General features: G+C 36.2%; 3 protein-coding genes and 1 non-coding gene across 8 annotated transcripts; all 4 read right to left on the bottom strand.

Annotated features, from left to right (window-relative positions):
- Positions 1 to 212: 212 nt before the first annotated feature.
- LOC147552095 (syntaxin-124-like) lies at positions 213 to 1866 on the bottom strand. Its single transcript, XM_086670687.1, has one exon. It carries the CDS (start codon positions 1536 to 1538, stop codon positions 627 to 629), a length of 912 nt encoding a protein of 303 aa, XP_086526813.1. The 5' UTR covers positions 1539 to 1866; the 3' UTR covers positions 213 to 626.
- A 441-nt stretch (positions 1867 to 2307) lies between these two features.
- LOC147552096 (QWRF motif-containing protein 3-like) lies at positions 2308 to 6893 on the bottom strand. Of its 2 annotated transcripts, XM_086670686.1 has the most exons (7): positions 6377 to 6595; positions 5499 to 6322; positions 4798 to 4917; positions 4571 to 4687; positions 4392 to 4481; positions 3842 to 3949; positions 2308 to 2772 (listed from the first exon to the last, which is right to left on the bottom strand). In XM_086670686.1, exons 1-7 carry the CDS (start codon positions 6582 to 6584, stop codon positions 2665 to 2667), a joined length of 1575 nt encoding a protein of 524 aa, XP_086526812.1. In that variant the 5' UTR covers positions 6585 to 6595; the 3' UTR covers positions 2308 to 2664. The 2 variants fall into 2 exon arrangements, with proteins under 2 accessions (XP_086526812.1, XP_086526811.1); XM_086670685.1 differs by having other exon boundaries at positions 5499 to 6893.
- Positions 2407 to 2564, bottom strand: LOC147552097 (U4 spliceosomal RNA). The gene has a single exon (XR_015239019.1). It is a non-coding gene; the product is annotated as a U4 spliceosomal RNA (small nuclear RNA).
- A 661-nt stretch (positions 6894 to 7554) lies between the features above and the next one.
- On the bottom strand, positions 7555 to 15042 carry LOC147552098 (B3 domain-containing protein Os07g0563300-like). Of its 4 annotated transcripts, XM_086670690.1 has the most exons (14): positions 14720 to 14916; positions 14319 to 14444; positions 13350 to 13431; positions 13132 to 13230; positions 11920 to 12232; positions 11403 to 11829; positions 11037 to 11133; positions 10643 to 10817; positions 10427 to 10506; positions 9798 to 10208; positions 9368 to 9417; positions 9044 to 9157; positions 8700 to 8770; positions 7555 to 8606 (listed from the first exon to the last, which is right to left on the bottom strand). In XM_086670690.1, exons 2-14 carry the CDS (start codon positions 14435 to 14437, stop codon positions 7855 to 7857), a joined length of 2790 nt encoding a protein of 929 aa, XP_086526816.1. In that variant the 5' UTR covers positions 14438 to 14444; positions 14720 to 14916; the 3' UTR covers positions 7555 to 7854. The 4 variants fall into 4 exon arrangements, with proteins under 4 accessions (XP_086526816.1, XP_086526814.1, XP_086526817.1 ...); XM_086670688.1 differs by having other exon boundaries at positions 11403 to 12232; positions 14720 to 15042; XM_086670691.1 differs by lacking the exon at positions 14720 to 14916 and having other exon boundaries at positions 14319 to 14695.
- Between the last annotated feature and the right edge of the window lie 2579 nt (positions 15043 to 17621).

Here is a 17621-nt window from a genome sequence, read left to right on the forward strand (position 1 = left end):
GATATATTGGGGACCCAAAGATAGTTAGAGAGAAAGAAAATTGAGATGAGAGAGAGTAGATAGATGGTGGTGAAAGTGGTTGTGGTGGCAGCTGCATTTGGTGATTGGGGGGCTAGTAGCTCCTTTTTTTTGTTGAACTAGGCTACTAGATCCTTGATATATGAAACTTCATACTGTTTTATTGAAATAAAAAAGATGAAGAAAATTTGTAGTTTTAAAGGAATGAAATGAATATATTGAGATTTGAGAAATGGGTAATTACAAGTACAGTTTTTAGCCAAGAAGCTTAAACCCGAAAAATGCAGAAACGAAAAAGAAAACAAGCGGCCCTCACTCGGCTTAACCAACCTCACAATGTTGTTGCTATCAATGCTTCCCAATTTTGAGTTAACTCAATAACTACATGAATAATTGGAAAGACATAATCCAAGCTCCTAAAATCTCCTATTCTTCAAGAAATTCCGTCTTCGATGACTTCTGATAGTGTTTTATGGCTCGATGATTATCTGCTTGAAAGATGTACTTCAAATGATGAAAACTCTCTAGCGTACTTCGCTTATGATATCGTGTCTAGAGAGAGATTTATAGAGCTTGGGCATTGCTTCCATGCCTTTCTCTTTTCTTTCCTACCAAAGATAAGGCATTAGTTGAATAAAAATGGGTATTAGAAGCAAAACAATGAGAGCCAGACCGAGTAATACGGCAATGCAGGTCCATTTCCTTGAATTCTTTTGGTATTCCCTTGCTTCTTGAAGGTTATCGGTTCCTCGTCTAACAAAAGAACTAGCATGAGCAACATGACTCTCAATGTCATTTAGCTGTTGACCTTGTGATTCTACCAGTGCTGCCATATCTAAAAACACTTGGTGAAGCTCAATTAGGTTCTTCTCTATGTCTTTAACTGCATCATGTCGTTCTTGAATTTCCGATATTGTATCAAGAATCTGACCTCGACCCTGATCTTGTATTGCTTTTTGCAGGAACGATTCACTCTCTCCACTTGATATTAAATTCTCAATCAAATCTTCATTCGCATTCTCTCCTGTCACGGTAAAATACCTTCTTCCCACCGTTTCTTTATATTCGGCATTCATTTTGGCTCGAAACGATTGGAAATCATCCATCATATCCTTGAGTTTCTTTCCTAATCCTCCCACAACAGAAGTCCGTGTTCGATCAGCAGAGCTTCCGGGCCCACACCCAGGAAGATTTCGATGAGCAATGTTGGATCGTTCGAGTGCTTCGAGCTTCCCTTTAATGACTTTAACCCGTTTCAAGACCTGTGAAACATCTGCATCCATTCGAGCTCTTAGTTCTTTCATGGTTTTAGCATTATGAGCTGTTTTGGTTTCCTCGTTAGAATCTTGTAACTTCTTATGGAGTTTCTCAACCATCTTCATCTCTTCCTTGACATTTTCGACATCTTCGAAGAATTTGTCCAAATTTATGCTCTCATTTCCAGCCTCCATATCATCGAGGTAGGTTTGTTGTTTCAGATCTGTATACTTTTTGAACGAGCTTGAGAAAAGATCGTTCATCTTGACCGCCTTGTTTATCGAGTTTTTCTTCTTTAATGGGGTTTTCTTTCTCTGTTTCTTTCCTACTTCCTTCCTTTCTCTCCTTTCTTCTTCTTTACTTCCTATTTTTTTCTTCTTTTTTGTTTTGTTTTTTGGGTATGCAAAAGCTGAAACTAAAACCCAGCTTTCAATTCTCCTCCTGATTTTTTTTCTTCTCTTTTTTGAATTTGGGGTTTTTAGAGGAGGAGAAGGAATGTAGAGAGAGAGAAAGAGAAGGTGACAATAGAAAATTGTTTGAATTCAATAAATGGAAATTTGGGGTAATGTTTAAGTGTTTTTAATTTGGGTTTGAGTTGTTAGAGGTTTGTAGTAATTAAGAAATTATAACCAACCATACTAACCTAAAAAGTTGTAAAGCTAATCCATTAGAAACCATCCACAAAGGAGAAGTTTTGAGAGTGTGTTTGACTTGGTCTTCATCTTTTTCTAACAATAATAACTGTCTTTTCCCTCCTAGTCCATTTTTTCTCTCTTCAAATCTTCACCCTTGGCCAACAACAGGAAGCCCCGGTCAGTGCATCTACTCCGCAATGCGGAGGTCCCAAGTTCGATCTCGTTGAAGTACAAATCCAGGAATATTGAACTTGGGTATAAATAAAGTAGTTTCTGTGGGTTTAGGTCATTTAATTTCGTACATTTTATATTTCTAAAATTTTCATACTTTTATTGTATTTTTTTGACATTTCCCATATGATAATCTTCGTATATGGCATATCCGAGACCACCAGAATTTTTAGGTAAGAACTAACTAGACTATACTTCAATTTATTTGAAAAGTTCAAATCTGCTTATTTAAAATACTAAACTCTTAAAGAATTAGGAATTGTAGGACTTTACCCTTGTTTAGAGGGAGTCCTTCCAGAAATTCTCGACAGCCCGAGGTTGAACCCAAGGCTGAGGAGGGGGTTTGGAAATAGTTTTCAACCAGCAATTGACGCGCCTCGGTTATTACCTCACTAGCTACGTCATTGCCCCAAGCGCAAAGATAGTCTTACTCCACCCTCGTCTGCCCTTCTATACACTCTCTTCCACTTCATTTCCTCTTTAACCACCTATGTGGGACTAAACAACTCCAAACTGGATATCATCACTCCCCTGAAGCTTCTTCTTTACCTTCTAACTGCTGCTGCGTATTTAGCCGTTGAAGTTGTGATTTCAATTGAACAATGTTGCATTTCAAACTTCTCTCTTGTATCTGCCATTCAAAATCCAGACTCATGTTAGACTCAATCACAAAAAAGTGTAATACTCAATTGAAAGGAGGATGAAATTTAGCTTTTCAGTCTATAGTTAGTGGGAGCAACGAACCACGAACTGCCAATCTTTAAAAGTCTATTATATCCATGATTCCCAACTGTGTCCTATTTCGACGGGTATCCTAGACGGTTTCCACATAGGATTCTAAAGAATTACTTTAAAAAAATGGTTACTCGTACTCCTTCAACTATTTCTACCATATTTCGCCCCTTCTCTATGCCGTTATCTGTTTCTTTTATGCTATTGTAATCGAAGACTGAACTAGGAATTTATTTGGAGGAAATTAGTCTATAGAAGCTACTCTAATGGATGGATAGTAAATGTCCCGAAAAACCTAGCGAGGTAAACTTCTACAAAGGGAACCATTAGTACAGTCTGGGTATGCCTGCTAATATGTTATATGTGTGCCTCTTGGTGATATTTATGTGCTCACCAACATAAAATGTTGTATTTGGGAATATAACAATGATAATTAGTAGTAATACTAATTAAGTATAACAATTTAGAAAAGCGAAAAAGATTAAGAAAACACAGATAGCTTTTTTTTTTTTTGTTGAAGAAAACACAGATAGCTAGTTCAACCTCTTAAGAAGTGAAGCCCATGTAGGCCGGCTCTATCATAATAATTTGGGATTCTATGGTTTTATCAATTGGTTTGTTAATTAAACAAATAAACCAATTGACTCTCAATGTGGCAAGCATGAACCTCTTCTTTAGATTCTGTAAGATTCGAATAATTTACAATTTCCTTCAACTAGGTTTTATCACTTTTTAAATATTTTTAATTAATGAAAAGGTGGTTTTAGGTTTCTCTTCTCCATGACAATAAACTCATGTAAGCAAAAAAAAAAAAAAATTTCCCATATCAGAGGCGTATCTTCTAACAGTTCGTTATCGTCTATAAATACATTTTATGGTATTCCCATTGATGTTCATATCTCATAAACTTTTTGTGTTTTCAGAAAAAATTGAACATATGATGATTATGAGTTTAATGAACTATATACCTCAAGGGCTGAAACTAATCCAACATATTCAGAACACTCTTCCAAGAGTAACTTCTCTCTTGACACCACCTCTGCTAGCTCCGAAAGCAACGAACCTGTCTTCTCCGCCTATTATTTAAATCAATTCACATATAATTTAATATAACAACGGTCTCAATACTAACCATTCACCTCCAGTTCAGGCACCACTTAGACGGCTAGACTAAAGACACCGAAGAACATTTGTCTCCGGAGCTCAGGCTCCCTATTCTAATTTGAACAGAGCCTTGGCTACATATGGTGAAACATCGGCACTTACTTCACTTGGGTGCTCACATGGCCTCAGTTCAAAGACGGTTGGAGGTGTCATAGGCAAGACAAGGGTGTCCATAGGATTTCCCGTTCGACGAATTTTCCTTACAGGGCCTACCCCCAGAATCCAGATCACCCAAGCTGAACAATCTAGGTCTCATGTTATAGCCCAAGAACATTTCCTAAAATGCCTTGCACATCCATAATATACAGTTTACATGTACACTTTAACAACAAGAAAAATGAAACCAAGACTCACAGTAGGAAAGAGATCTGATAACATTGTCTCAATCGATGTCGTAAGATCAACGGAGTGTCTTAGTTCAACTGAAGCTAACTGTGGGTTAACCTGCAAATAACCTCTTCAACTTGTAAATATCAATCAAGTAGTGAATAATGTGGTGTTGAGTTACCTACCTTATGAGAGAGATAGATTACCTTTGCACCTTCTACTAAAGGAACTTTGCATACAACCGAATGTAAGCAATCTTTTATCATGGAAACTGCTAAGATATGTTGTCTTTCCATGTCTCCCCAATCTTCCAATGGCTTAACCTATGATATATATCAATATCCCCATAAGGCACACCCAAAAATTTAGGAACTTAAAAGACTTCTATATATGTATATATACATATATAAGAGGTTCAATAATCGGTACTAACCTCAGAATGGAGGATAGAGTTCAACTTGAACTCAAGCTTCTCTTTCTCATACTGAATTCTCTTACGCACCACAGAAGATTGTAGCTCGGACAGACTAGTCCAAACCTCGAACAAGCTACTCTGCATTTCACCATATTTATGAAATTTTTAACCACTAAACACCTTTTGTTTTCAAGTACACCATATTAGTCGAGGAAAAAATCTCTTTTAGTCCAAAGTAAGAGTTTCAAATTCACAAAACTTAACCGTTATAACCTAATCAATGGACTATTTGAATATTACCAAATTTGTTATCCCAGACTCTCAGTTGCCCAAGTGAAATTTGTACTTTTTCCATAAGAACTCAACTAAATCCACTCTAAGATTATCTAGTGGAGAACTATCCAAACTTATTTACGTATTTATGTCATTTCCATGCTGAAATTCAACACATTAGCACGTTCAGTGGTGGGCCTTTTCACAAATTTAATAATGGCACGCGGCTAGACGGGCTAGTGTGGCCAAAATCTTAGCACACCATGACCAAACGTCCGTGTCATTTTAACGTTGCTTCTACATGACTTAGGTCATGCCATTTTCATGCCAACCCGCCCCGTTGTGAACCACTACTGTGTACATATATAGTCAAATAGGTATTCCCCAAATATGGCAAAAAGTACAAACCACATGGTACACGTATATAACACGGACAACTTACGTACCTCAGCTTGAGTTATCTTGTTAGCATTTAGGGCAACAGTTCTGGCATTGATGTATCTCCATTGAATTAATCGATTATAAAGAAGTCGAAGTTGATGGGCATTATCAGTAATCCCACGCCCTAACGGAGATGATGTCGGAGTAGAAGAAGATGAAGATTTCTTTCCCTTAAACATCTCCAATCCTAAACTAAAAAAATTTCCAACACCTTTCGATTTCGAATGACTATTTGGAGGTTTCAAACCTGATGAAGAAAATGATGATCTCCCTGGAGATAATCCCCATTGAGAAGTTTTTAATGAATTTCCTCTATTCATCACATTCTTTCGTATCGAATTATTTGAATTCGACAAGTTATCTGACATTGCCATTGGTGTTTGAATATTTGAATCTGAAGAAGAAACACGACCAAGTTTCGAAAATGAATCATTTAAGTATCTTGAAGATACTTCAATTCCAACCTTTGAAGTTGAATTAGAATTGATTTTTCCAATTGAAGGAGAACTGAAATCAGTACTATTAGAAAATGTTTCACTACTACCTTCAGATTCTAAACCTAGAAGATCAGACAATAATTCTGAACTTGGAGATGATAATCTTCCAGGAATTGACGATTTGGATGAAATAGTACTAGTCTTGTCTGAAAACCTAAAATTTGGAGTATATCTCATTGATCCACCAATAATAGGACGATGATTCTCTTTTAGGTTATCTTTTTCTTTACTTCCAAATCTACTAAATTCAGAATAGCTTTTTTGTCTGCTAAAAAACTTATTACTCCAAGATCGTTTTTCCTCTGTTTTTCGCTCCATATTTCCAAGATGATCTGCTAATTTCTTGTTAGAAGAGTGATAAATTGAAGAAGAAGAAGGGAATATACCTCGAGGTTTATCAAGAACATCATTAGTAGTAGTTGAAGTAGATTTTCGTCTAATAGGAGGAGAGGAGAGAGTTTTTTGATTTGGAGATGAAATTCTTGGTTGTGATGAAGCTGGAGAAAGAAATCGAGAATTTACTTCACGAGATTTTGATCTTCGATGTTTTGGAGATTGTTCTGATGATGAAGCTGTTTCATTCTTCTTGATCATATTCAATTCGTTTAGTTGCTTCTCTTTTTTTGTTTTCAAAGTGAAAACAGAAAAAGAAATTGTAGAGAGAGAGAGAGAGAGAAACAGAGGATCTTAACGGTTCGATAGATCAGGAGATGAACCCTAGGTTTTCGAGATTGAGTTTGTTTTGTTGAAGATATTTGACCTCGTTGACAAGAAAACGTAACGAATTTGGCGGCAAATACAAATTTAAAGATTCGCTGGCTTTATATGACTATATAATTTCTCGACTCAGATTCAGAGGTAAAACCCCTTTAATCCTATATTTTCAAAAATCTAAATTTTGTTAATTTTTTCTTCGTTCCAACTCCAATCTTCTACTTATAGACTATGTCGGTCATTTACGTCTAGTGAAGTGCCATTTAGGACATAGCGGAAGAAAGCCGCTTTGAGGTAATCGAACATTGCTTCTCACCTATTTGAGTTCCAGTAAGTTGAGTGAGTTTGCTAGCAAGTTGGTGGTCTCGTGCCAAAAATATTTTAGGGTATTCTGGAATGAGGCCACCGTATATAAATCCAGTAACCTCACCTGGTTAGTAGAGTTCAATACGGTAAGGTAATGTGGAAAATTATCATGAAACTTGATATGAAGCCACCGATTGTAACTCTAGCAACCTCACTTAGTTGCTGGAATTCAAATTGGTGGTTTCGTTTCGAAGTTGGTTGATTCGTTACTGAAATTCACATAGCTAACAAGAAAGAAGGGCATTGCTAATAAAACTTCCCAACAACTTTTGGCTACAAAGGAATCCCGAGTAGCTTCTAATATGAAATTATGATCAAAGAGAAATACCAAAACAATAAAGAGATCAGGAAACGTTCATAAATATCGATCATTTAGCATATTAAGTTTATTAACTGAAATTCGGTTACTAAGACGACAACAACAAAAGATAACTTTCCAACCAGGAACAGGTACATAGTCAAACTGAAATAAGAGACTACCAAGTTTTTAATTGGAACTGAATAAACTATAAGTATAAATTATCAGATAAACAGTCTTACATTTCATTTTTTGTGGGGGCAACAACAAAAATCAGCACCTAACCAACAATTTCTATATCAGATTCCAACTCAAAGATGCATTCTCTGCTTCGGTGTTGACAGGTCTTTGAACTAGTTACTTATCTTCTTTTCTCTATGTACAAGCAAAATTTGACTGCTTCTATCATTTCTACGATGGTGTTCATTTGAATCTACACTGAAACCTAAACTGCTGAGCCTGATTCCGGCTAGGCTCAGCCCTGATTCAGGACGATGCAGATGCTGTCAATAGTTTAGGAGGATCGCTCGTATTGACATCCATATGCCCATCCCCCTTTAGAACACCATTCTCATGGTTCTCTTCTTCTGCCTCTGTTTTTGGGACTTTTAGTTTAAGATGGTCTAACTCCCACTTGTCTACCAGTTCTATATGACCATCCAAACTTACCAGCATCCGCTTCCCATGAGAGTTCATCTCTCTTGCCTCTCTGTAAGGTGAGGGTTCATCTTCTCGCTCTGGCTGCATATTCAAGTCAATCCCACCTTTAAATGGTGATGAATTCGAGATTTTCTTCTCGCTATCATCAACAACATTATCACTGACCATCCCTGATTTTGAATTTGGGGAAGTGTTATTGCTGTTCATTAGTTGATCATTCTCCTGTTTTAGTATCTCCGAGGGTTGGGATAGCTGTTGCTTCTTTTGTGCAGTCTCTGTTTCTTTCTCTAACTGACGCTTCTCACGTCGCTCCATGAGGGTTTTGAACCGACGTCTAACAGTAAGGCAGAGAGTGCACATGCATGAGTCTTTGTGCTTTGGTCCTTTGCCGCTAGGTGGCTGAATGCAGACAATGCATGTGCAACCTGGTCGATGGCGAGGGTGCCTTGTTGTTTGTTGGGTTGGAGCGATAACATCTTTGTCTTCAAGAATCGCAAGATCGGCAAGAGTATCAAGCCCATCAGATGCTTCAAGGGAATCTTTATCCTTTTCCATGGCCTTGGTTTCTGAAGCTTTTACTGCATACAAAGCGGATGTAGTTTAAATGAAGAAACAAAAGTTAGAGGTTTAAATGGTGCTACACGTAGTTCATGCTTCATTTTGCAGCATACCAGTATTACTTGATGAAAGCAATTCTTGAAGTTGTTCCATTTTCAATTCCTCAGCTGCCGAACAAGAAGACCTACATACCAGATAATGAAAATTGGTCACGAACTACAAATTTTTATGTTTGCCTTTTTAAGTAAGCACTGTTATGGTTAATCGAAGTGAAACATTTAGCGAGGGTACCATACATATAAATGAATGAGAGAAACAAGTACGGGAAAGAAACAAGTACGGGGGAGAAACAAGTATGCGAGGGAAAAGTTAAAAGGAATTGGTTTCAAATATGAAAAGTTGTGCAACTGTGGGAAGAATTGAGAGTTCTAAAACCAAATGTTGAGAACCAATTTACCTTTTTGGATCCTGTAAGTTATCAGAACAGGTCCATTTTGATGGAAGAAGTGCATCAGCAGGGAGTTTACGCCACTTGGAACAATCTTCACACTGAACCCACTGAATCTTTTCACTGCAACATGAGAAAATAAATCTTAGAAGAACATCATTCTAATCCAACCCACACAGCCACGTTAAAGAACCCTTAGGAGAAACTGCAACAATTTGAACGAATATGGTCATTTCAGGCCTAATATAATCATGCTGAACACAAAATATTCAATTGATATAAAAAATTGAAGTATAAAACAACGATAATTAAGAGAAAAGAAAAGGTGTGTACCCCACATTGTTTGTAGTGAAAATTGTTGGCCTCCCAAGTATTGGTGCTTCCTGTAGGACAATAAGGTGTCAGAGAACCCAAAGAAATATTACTTGTGAATACCATACTAAAAAATAAAGTAGGGTTGTCAGTCAAATAGTGACCTTTAAAGATAAGATTTTTTTTTTCCAAAAGAGTAGTAATATACTGAACTCACGTCGAAAATTTGAAGTAATTATCTCTAGAAACAATAATTTAGTTTCTTTAGTTGTAATTTGTATGAACTACAGCTTCTACTCATTTCATTTCCTCCAACGTTTGAGTGATTTATAAACCTCAGCACATTTCAAAACTCAAAAGTATTGAACAGGAACCTATGTCTCTATTACAAATGTATCAACAAGTCATAAGCAATTTAAGTGATTCTGATGAACAAGCAGAGATAGCTAACCTCGTATTCCTCAAATTCATGGCCTTCAATTACCATAACATTGGGAACATGGTTGCTTGGTGGACGAAGCAGTCCTTGAGCTTCTTCCCAGGTAAGCTTGAGCTCTATTAAATCCTCATTTTCTACCCGCAGCCGTTTACTCTTTGAACCAAGAACGTTGCTTTTCCTTTTACCAGGAAGGAGGGAAGACTTAGATCCTTGCACTTCTTTTGCGATATAGCCTGACTTATCAACATTAGCCCAAACACTTGCTGGGTCTGCTGAATTAACCAGGTTATTTGGCAAGTTGCTAGTTGATTCTGCATTACCCTTTACTGGGCGAGGAGTTGAAAGAAGATCACCAGTCTTAGATTTTTTTGTAACCTCCCCATTTCTTGAAACACCATTACCAACTTTAGGTGCCTGGTTGTCCTGTTCATATAGAAATTAGCAACATTGTACATAAGCCTTGTGAATGATTCAAATTTATTCAGTTAGATCAGTTGACAGATATCTTGAAACAGCTGGGTCACTGAAAGAGTAATTTGTTCGACGTTCAAAATATAGGTAGAGACAAAATCATGAAAGCACCTTCCGAGATTAAGAGCTAATCAACAAAATCTGAGGAAAATAACTTTGCTATGCCAAACCTGGTCAGACTGCATTAGGTTTGAAGCCTTTCTGAATCCCATGACCAGCTTCCCTTCAGGATCTATCCGACTGAATGTCACTGAAGCAACAACAGTAAATTAATTAACTTTCAGATTTGAAAGTTGCATTCAGGGAAAATTAAACGAACACCAACAGGGGGGGGGGGGGGGGGGGGGGGGGAAATAAGAAGAAGCAAAGATAAGCTAATGGACTACCTATATCACCCGCTTGCAATTGCATCGATTGAATGCAAGGTGTGACCCCTTCTAAGACATACATCCTGCTGTTATTGTTTGGCCAGAAGCGGAACTGAAATATCCACTCTTTGCCTTTTGCATCCTGTACTCTAAGAGGTAATCCTTCGGGGGAAGATATTGTAGGGAAATAAGCCTGTTCAGTCCAGAAGTGCATATGAGTACAACACTGAACCTTAAAAAAATTGTGAAGAAAAGCATAGGACATCATCATAAAATGTTCATGCAACAAAACGTCCATATTCGTCTAGACACCGAACAAGAAGCGAGAAAAACAAGACAAGAAATCAATAACTATCGAAACAGCATAAGGACGTGACCACCAAAGAGTATAACAAATGAATGTCGAAATCACCTCTGCACACTTTTTTGGCAGCACCAGACGCCCTATCCGACCCGCATCACTAGCACTTAAAATCTTCTCAAACAAAGGAGTGATGACAGCATTTGAACTTAGAATGGTCAAGGATTTTCAACTGCTAACTAGAAATCAAAAAGAAGAGTAGAGAAAGATATTCTGTAAGAAATTAAAATTAATATAAAGCACCTCTGATTAGCTCATAAATATTTTCTGGAAAACAAGATGGGAGAAAAATAAGAAATCTCCCCTTAGTAAAATTATTTACTATATTTTTTTTGAAAAAACAAATACGCAATTAGCTCCTTTTTAAACTAAAAAATCAAAATACTATAAAAAGGAGAAGGAAAATTTAGTGGATACTCTCCGGAGATCTGTTGTAGCTCTTGATCAGTTATCCTTGGCCAATATCGAGAATGTAGCTGATTTCTTCCACGGGCATCCAATCGAGGTCTTCCATTCCGCATTTGAGTTTCAGTAGATGACTCCACTCCGTTGTGCATATTAGGGAACAACTGCTTGACAGGCAGAGGTAGTGGTGGTTGTCGTTGTGGCTGAGTACCAGATATCCAATTTGGAGCATTTGTCTCGTTAGGTGGAACAGGTAGAGTCGGGCCAAAATGTGGACCAGGCGGATCGTCCTTTGACTTAGATGACTGTAGTAAAACGTTTGCACAGGAATTTGGATGTGCTTCAAAGTTCATTCCTAGAATAGAAGACTTCAAGACAGATTCAGAAATCGGTCCTTTTCTTGTGTCCATTGGATTAGCTACTGAGAGGTGGCGTGAACCTTGCAAGCCATCAAAATTCCCTTCTCCATTATGAAAAGCATGAAATGCATTGATAGTGTCAATTCCAGCATTTCCATTTCCGAACTTACCTAATGCAGCAGGGTTGAGACTGCCAGAAGTCACTCTTTCAGATGGTTCTTCAATTTTCTTCTTTTCTACGACAGAAGTAGAGTGCTCCACAGAACCAATTTTTTCGCTATTAACTTCATAGGGACTCCGTGAATGCAATTCAGACTGAGCAGAAGCAACAGCAGCAGCAGCAGTCCATATGTTGTGACGTTGATGCCACTGTCCGTTAACTGCACTCGGGCCAGCTGCTGGATTCCAGTTTTTTGCAGAGAAGTCTTTAAGTCTCTCTTGCAGGGGCGCCATTAACGAGGATTGCCACATCTGGTTTGAAGCCTAAACAGAAAGACTTGATATCTGTTAGTGAAGGTATAAAATGTTGTAGAGCTGTGAGTTAATAAGGGGGCAGGTGAACATTAGGGTTCTCAAGGAACTTTATAATGAACATCAGGTAACTTATAAACAGAAAAAGTTGTGAGTCAAACCAGTCCAACACCAAATACAGATTTTATTTATTCAATCACATTGACTAGTAAATTAACTCAAGCTATGAACGCAGGTCGTGGCAGTACTAAGTGTCATGCTGTTGTTGGTATCCAGTAAAACAAACTACCAAGAACAGATTTAAGTGACAAGGAAAAGAACATAGTTACTAAAAATAACATAAAAGTTTCATTCTTATCAGCTGGCTAGATAGAACTTCAACCCTTGAAAGTAACCAATCAGTTTATTAACTTGAACCCTCTAAGTTAATCCACTATTCATTATAACTCGATATCTTTAAATTTCAGATGAATTGTTCGAAAACTAAAAGATTCATGAACAACTTAACATTGGTCTCTCTATAGTCTTAATGGTAACAAAAAATCTAAAATCAGTTTCTTAATTTGAACCCTCTAAGTTCATCCACTGTCCATTATAACTCAATATCTTTAAATTTCAGATTGTTCGAAAACTAATAGTTTCATTAACAACTTAACATTGATCTCTCTATAGTCCATAGAATGATACTGGAGGCATGGTCCATGCCCAATAAATAATAGTTACTTTTAGCTGAATAAGAATTAAGCATGCCCATCTTGCACGAAAGGCCACAAAGCAAGAAAATGGAATGTTTGACTTCCACCAATAAATGGAATATCAACATATAGGAAAATCAAACGTGGAAATCTGAGAATCTAACCACTAAGAGACTGATTTATCATCGAAATTTATTTTTTGGGAAAGACACTTACCATCATAATGTTCTTCCTAGCACATCCCATGCAATCAACTCCTCCAGCATCTAAGAGTACAAATGCATGGACTGAAACAATACATCCACAATGTACTCGCTGAAAAGGAAAATTTCATCTCAGAAACTACCGGATTAACAAATAATAAAAAGATAAAAATAAACACACAAAAACTAGAGATTGAAACAGGGGAAGTATGTATCAAAATTCCGCCTCACCTTTCCACAAGACTCACAACTTCTCCAACCTGCAGCACCTGTATGAAACGTATCGCAGAACCTCCCTTCTTCGTATGCACAACTATAGTCACGTAAAATTACTATCACATTTCAAATAAACCACTGAGTGACTGTAGCAATTAAACATGCTTAATCTTAGATTTACCTAGGCACTAACAGAGGACAGGAAAACATGCAATAATGTATGGATGCACCGAAGTTTTAGTTATGACTTCAGCTCGTTTGAAGTGACACAATTTTCGTGTAGTAAAACTTGAGCTTTTCAGTACGTTGTGTGAGTCTCATCAGTAGAAGATAACCTAAAATACGAGCTCAAGTTTTTTGCTTGCAATAACAAAACAAATACAGAAAAAAAAAAAAAAAAATCGTACTCATCTAATTACATAATTCCTTATTTACTCAGCTTAATCAATTAAGAATAAAGCAAATTTAGTAGCGAGTAAAGAACCTAAGTGCCCAAGTTAGGTATTTCAGATTGACCTGATAAATCATCACAACAAGTTCAAATTAATCTAGGGGTTTCAATCCCTATTCATGAGACTAGAAAGAGAAACATAATAACTAATCAAGTAGTAGCCTTTTAAGCGCCCACAACCTAAAAACCACCAAAAAATGGAAAGCATGTCTTCTTCCTTTTTCCTCCTTGCCCAATCTAAATTTAAAATCCTCCCCAGATAAATAACCCTAATCATCTATTGAGAACCAGATAAAAAACACACTAAAATGACAACAATCAACAAAGAGTCAGTTTCTCCATAACAAGCACTAGGAACACAAAAAATGTTCAATTTTTCTTCAAACTTCCAAATACATCAATCACACATATAAGAAAGCAGAAATTTCACAGTCAAAGCTCCAAGCTTTAAATCATCAAAAAAGATAGATAGAGAGAGAGAGAGAGAGAGAGAGAGAGAGAGAGAGAGAGAGAGAGAGAGAGAGATTGCATACGCGCATCGGTCACAAAGTTCAGCAGAATCTCCAGTTCGAAGGCGCCATCCTTTCCTGAACCTCTCAGGTTTAGCATCCTTACAATCTGGATTGAAGCAGATCTTTGTCGAGGACGACATCAAACCTCTATTATGAAGATGCAAAACAATTAGATAAACCCTAAATAGGGCTTTAAAGATGAACCAAGTAGAAGATGAGAAATGGGGAAGGGAGAAGGAGGAAGTGAAAAGGAGATAGTAACGAACGATGTCTTGATCTGAAATCTTTGCAATTTTATTAGAGAGAGAAGAAGATCGGAAATGGGGGTTTTAGAGAGAGAGAGAGAGTAATTAGCAAATAATAATAGTAGTAAGAGAATAAAGAAATAAAATCAAGGCTTCTAAAACACGATGAGGGCGTACCTTAATTTTGGTTCTCTCTCTCTCTACTTTCTCTCACTACTTTTCTTGCTTATACCTCTTCTCTCTCTCTCTCTCTTGGTGGTTGTTGTAGTAGCATAAGATTCCACTTTTTATAGCTCAAGAGCCTGCCTCTGGTTTTCATTTGATGATAGATAAATAATCTATAGGTTTGATTACGCAATTAAAACATAACCCAAATTTATGGTCAAATATTTGGTAAGTAGGATTTCATTAAAAGCTAAGATATCTTTTGATGCATTTTAAAACTAATATTAAATTTTTGTCAATACGGGTTACATCAATTTTATGTGTATTTTTTGGTTGAGGGATTCCATTTGTGAAGTCAAATTCTATTTTAACTATAACAAAGTATTAAATTCAAGAAGTATGTAGTCGACGGCGGCCTTTGAGGTATTTACCCTAGTTTCTTCAGTAATTTTGTATCCCACTATGGTGATGGTAGGGTGAAATATACATATGACATCAATTTGATGAATCTTGGTCATTCAATATATTTGAATATATTTGTGGGACGATGTCCACAACCCAACTATTAAAAGGGGCGTATGACGTTCATAAATTTTCAATTTTGCATTAATTAATCATTAAATAAATTCATTTAGTAAGAAATACTATTGATTAACTATTTTAGTTGAAATTCTAAGATGTACAGTAATCTTCCATGAATATGCAAATATAGTTGAAAGCGACTATAGTTTGTAATAGGGGTGAGCAAAAATCGAACAAATTGGCCGAACCAAACTAAGTCGAACCGCACCGATCAGTTTTTGGGCCGAACCGATCACCGTTCGACTCGGTTCGGCCAAAAAACCGATCAAACCTAAATCGGTCTGGTTTGGCTTCGACTTGAGTTTCTAGAAACCGCCCAAACCGAACCGACCGAACCCTAAGGAAAAATGAAATAATAATTTTGTAAAGTTCGAAAGTGTTAAACAAAAAAGAAAAAAAAAATATAATACCCCTAATCAACTCTTCCATACTACTGTTTGTCCTCCTTCCTAGTTGTTGTTGGCTTTATCAACCACAACCTATTCAACTTGATTGAAAAGTTTTAGAGGTAAGTATTCACTGATTTCTATGTAACACTACCTATTCTTAGTTAGTAACTTAATATTATAGATTTTGCATTCGCCATTCTACTTCTTTTTTTGTTTGTAATGGTGCAAAAGTACGATGAACTTTCAATTTTAATTTTCGGTATATGTAATGGTGGAAAAGTACGATGGATTTTTAATTTTTATTTTCGATATATGCAAAGATATGAATAACATTAGTTAACCATTTTCTCTAAGTTGTGCTCGGTTAAACCGATCAACCGAACCAAACCAAACCGAGTCGAACCATGTCGCCCCGCCGAATGATCGGCTCGACTTCGGCCGATGATTAGTCAAACCGCCACTTGTTGGTTCGGCTTCAGCTCGAGTCAAAACAAAAAAAAAAACGACCGTTGCTCACCCCTAGTTTGTAACATAATATCTTTCTGAATGTATAATGATCTTTTATTTGTTGCTAATCTTTAAATTATGGGACGTTTTCAAAAGCGCCTCCCAGAGATGTTATTCCGCACCTCATTTTCTCACAACTTTTAAATTTTGTGCTTCGAAGGGGCCTCAATAACACTTTAGAAGAGTCTCTTTAAAATTACTCTTAAAGTAATTCTTTTTATATATTCTTAGGTTCAACTATTCTTTCAAACATTCAATTTTAAAATTTCTATTTACACAAAATTTAGAACACAGTTGTTATCATTTCATTATTATTGAGGATTCAGATAATTCAATCACCACCCAAGTCAAAAGGGATTCTACTATGTTAAAGAAAAAAAAGGAATATTTGTATGTATCAATTATTTTCAATTAAGTTTAGGTTTCAAATATTTTAATCTTACAAAAAACAAGAAAAAACCAATTTTGAACTCTTTCTTTATTTAAGAAAGAATTTTTTACTCAAAAGTCCAAAAAATGGGCCTCTAACTAGGATTTGGCCCACCATAGATTATTATTACTTATAAAACCCATTTTTTCAAAAATAAATCCTAATCAAACCCAATTTCGGATCCCAATGTGCTTTTTCCCATCTCTAGGAAGCCACATATTTAGATAATCCCTCTTTTACCCTTATATATATATAACCTCTTTCACTCTCTTTCTATTATTCAACCAAAATTTTATTTTCTCCTTTCTCTCTCTACACTCAACAGTGTACTCTCTCTCTCTACCGGAATTGGGTGATCGGACATGAAATTGGTTTTGTCGGAAACGATGTCCGACCGTTGAACTACCGGTATGATTTCATCTTCATCTTCTTTAATGTTTCATCTTCTTTGATGTACTCATCTCTAATCTCCATCTTCTTTAATCTTCATCTCCATCTTTCTTAATATTCATCTTCTTCTTCTTCTTTAATCTTCATCATCATACAAGCAACAGATGTATTGTGCATCATCCATCTTTTTCTATTTCTCTCTTTTCAATCTATCTTCTTCAAATTTCTATATTATTCATTTTTTTTGCATTCAAAATCATTTTTCAAAGTTTTTTTTTTAAACTTTCTACAAACTATCTACATATTTAGTTTTTTGTCTAATTTTCTTCTAACATAGTGAAAAAGGTCCACAAATTTTTTTTCTAAGAAAACAAATGTACACTTTTAGATCTACTTTTCAGTTTCTCTCTCTAAAAATTACGTTTTTAGCACATGTTGATTTTCAACAAACAGATTGACTTTTGTTCTAAGCATTTTTAAATATATCGTCAGTACGTTGTTATTACAGTGAGCAAACTAAAAAATATTTACTTATTTTTATAGATATTACGACAAAAATTTAGATTTTGTGCCTTACAAAGATTGATATATGTTTTAAGCATTTTAAATTTGTTGT

Source organism: Eschscholzia californica, unplaced genomic scaffold (genome assembly GCF_041429995.1).
Source record: "Eschscholzia californica isolate CP2 unplaced genomic scaffold, dmEscCali1.0.p SCAF_3, whole genome shotgun sequence".
Classification (NCBI taxonomy): domain Eukaryota; kingdom Viridiplantae; phylum Streptophyta; class Magnoliopsida; order Ranunculales; family Papaveraceae; genus Eschscholzia; species Eschscholzia californica.

Bases quoted from the DNA above. Each gene is read 5' to 3' on its own strand.
- LOC147552095 (XM_086670687.1), bottom strand. From the start codon at position 1,538: ATGAACGATCTTTTCTCAAGCTCGTTCAAAAAGTATACAGATCTGAAA.
- LOC147552096 (XM_086670685.1), bottom strand. From the start codon at position 6,584: ATGATCAAGAAGAATGAAACAGCTTCATCATCAGAACAATCTCCAAAA. The intron at 4,688-4,797 runs GTTAGTACCGAT...TATATATCATAG, and splicing joins ACTCTATCCTCCATTCTGAG to GTTAAGCCATTGGAAGATTG. The intron at 2,773-3,841 runs GTATATAGTTCA...TTTGAATGGCAG, and splicing joins GATTAGTTTCAGCCCTTGAG to ATACAAGAGAGAAGTTTGAA.
- LOC147552098 (XM_086670688.1), bottom strand. From the start codon at position 14,437: ATGTCGTCCTCGACAAAGATCTGCTTCAATCCAGATTGTAAGGATGCT. The intron at 13,432-14,318 runs GTATGCAATCTC...ACGTGACTATAG, and splicing joins GAACTTTGTGACCGATGCGC to TTGTGCATACGAAGAAGGGA. The intron at 10,507-10,642 runs GTAGTCCATTAG...TTGTTGCTTCAG, and splicing joins ATTGCAAGCGGGTGATATAG to TGACATTCAGTCGGATAGAT.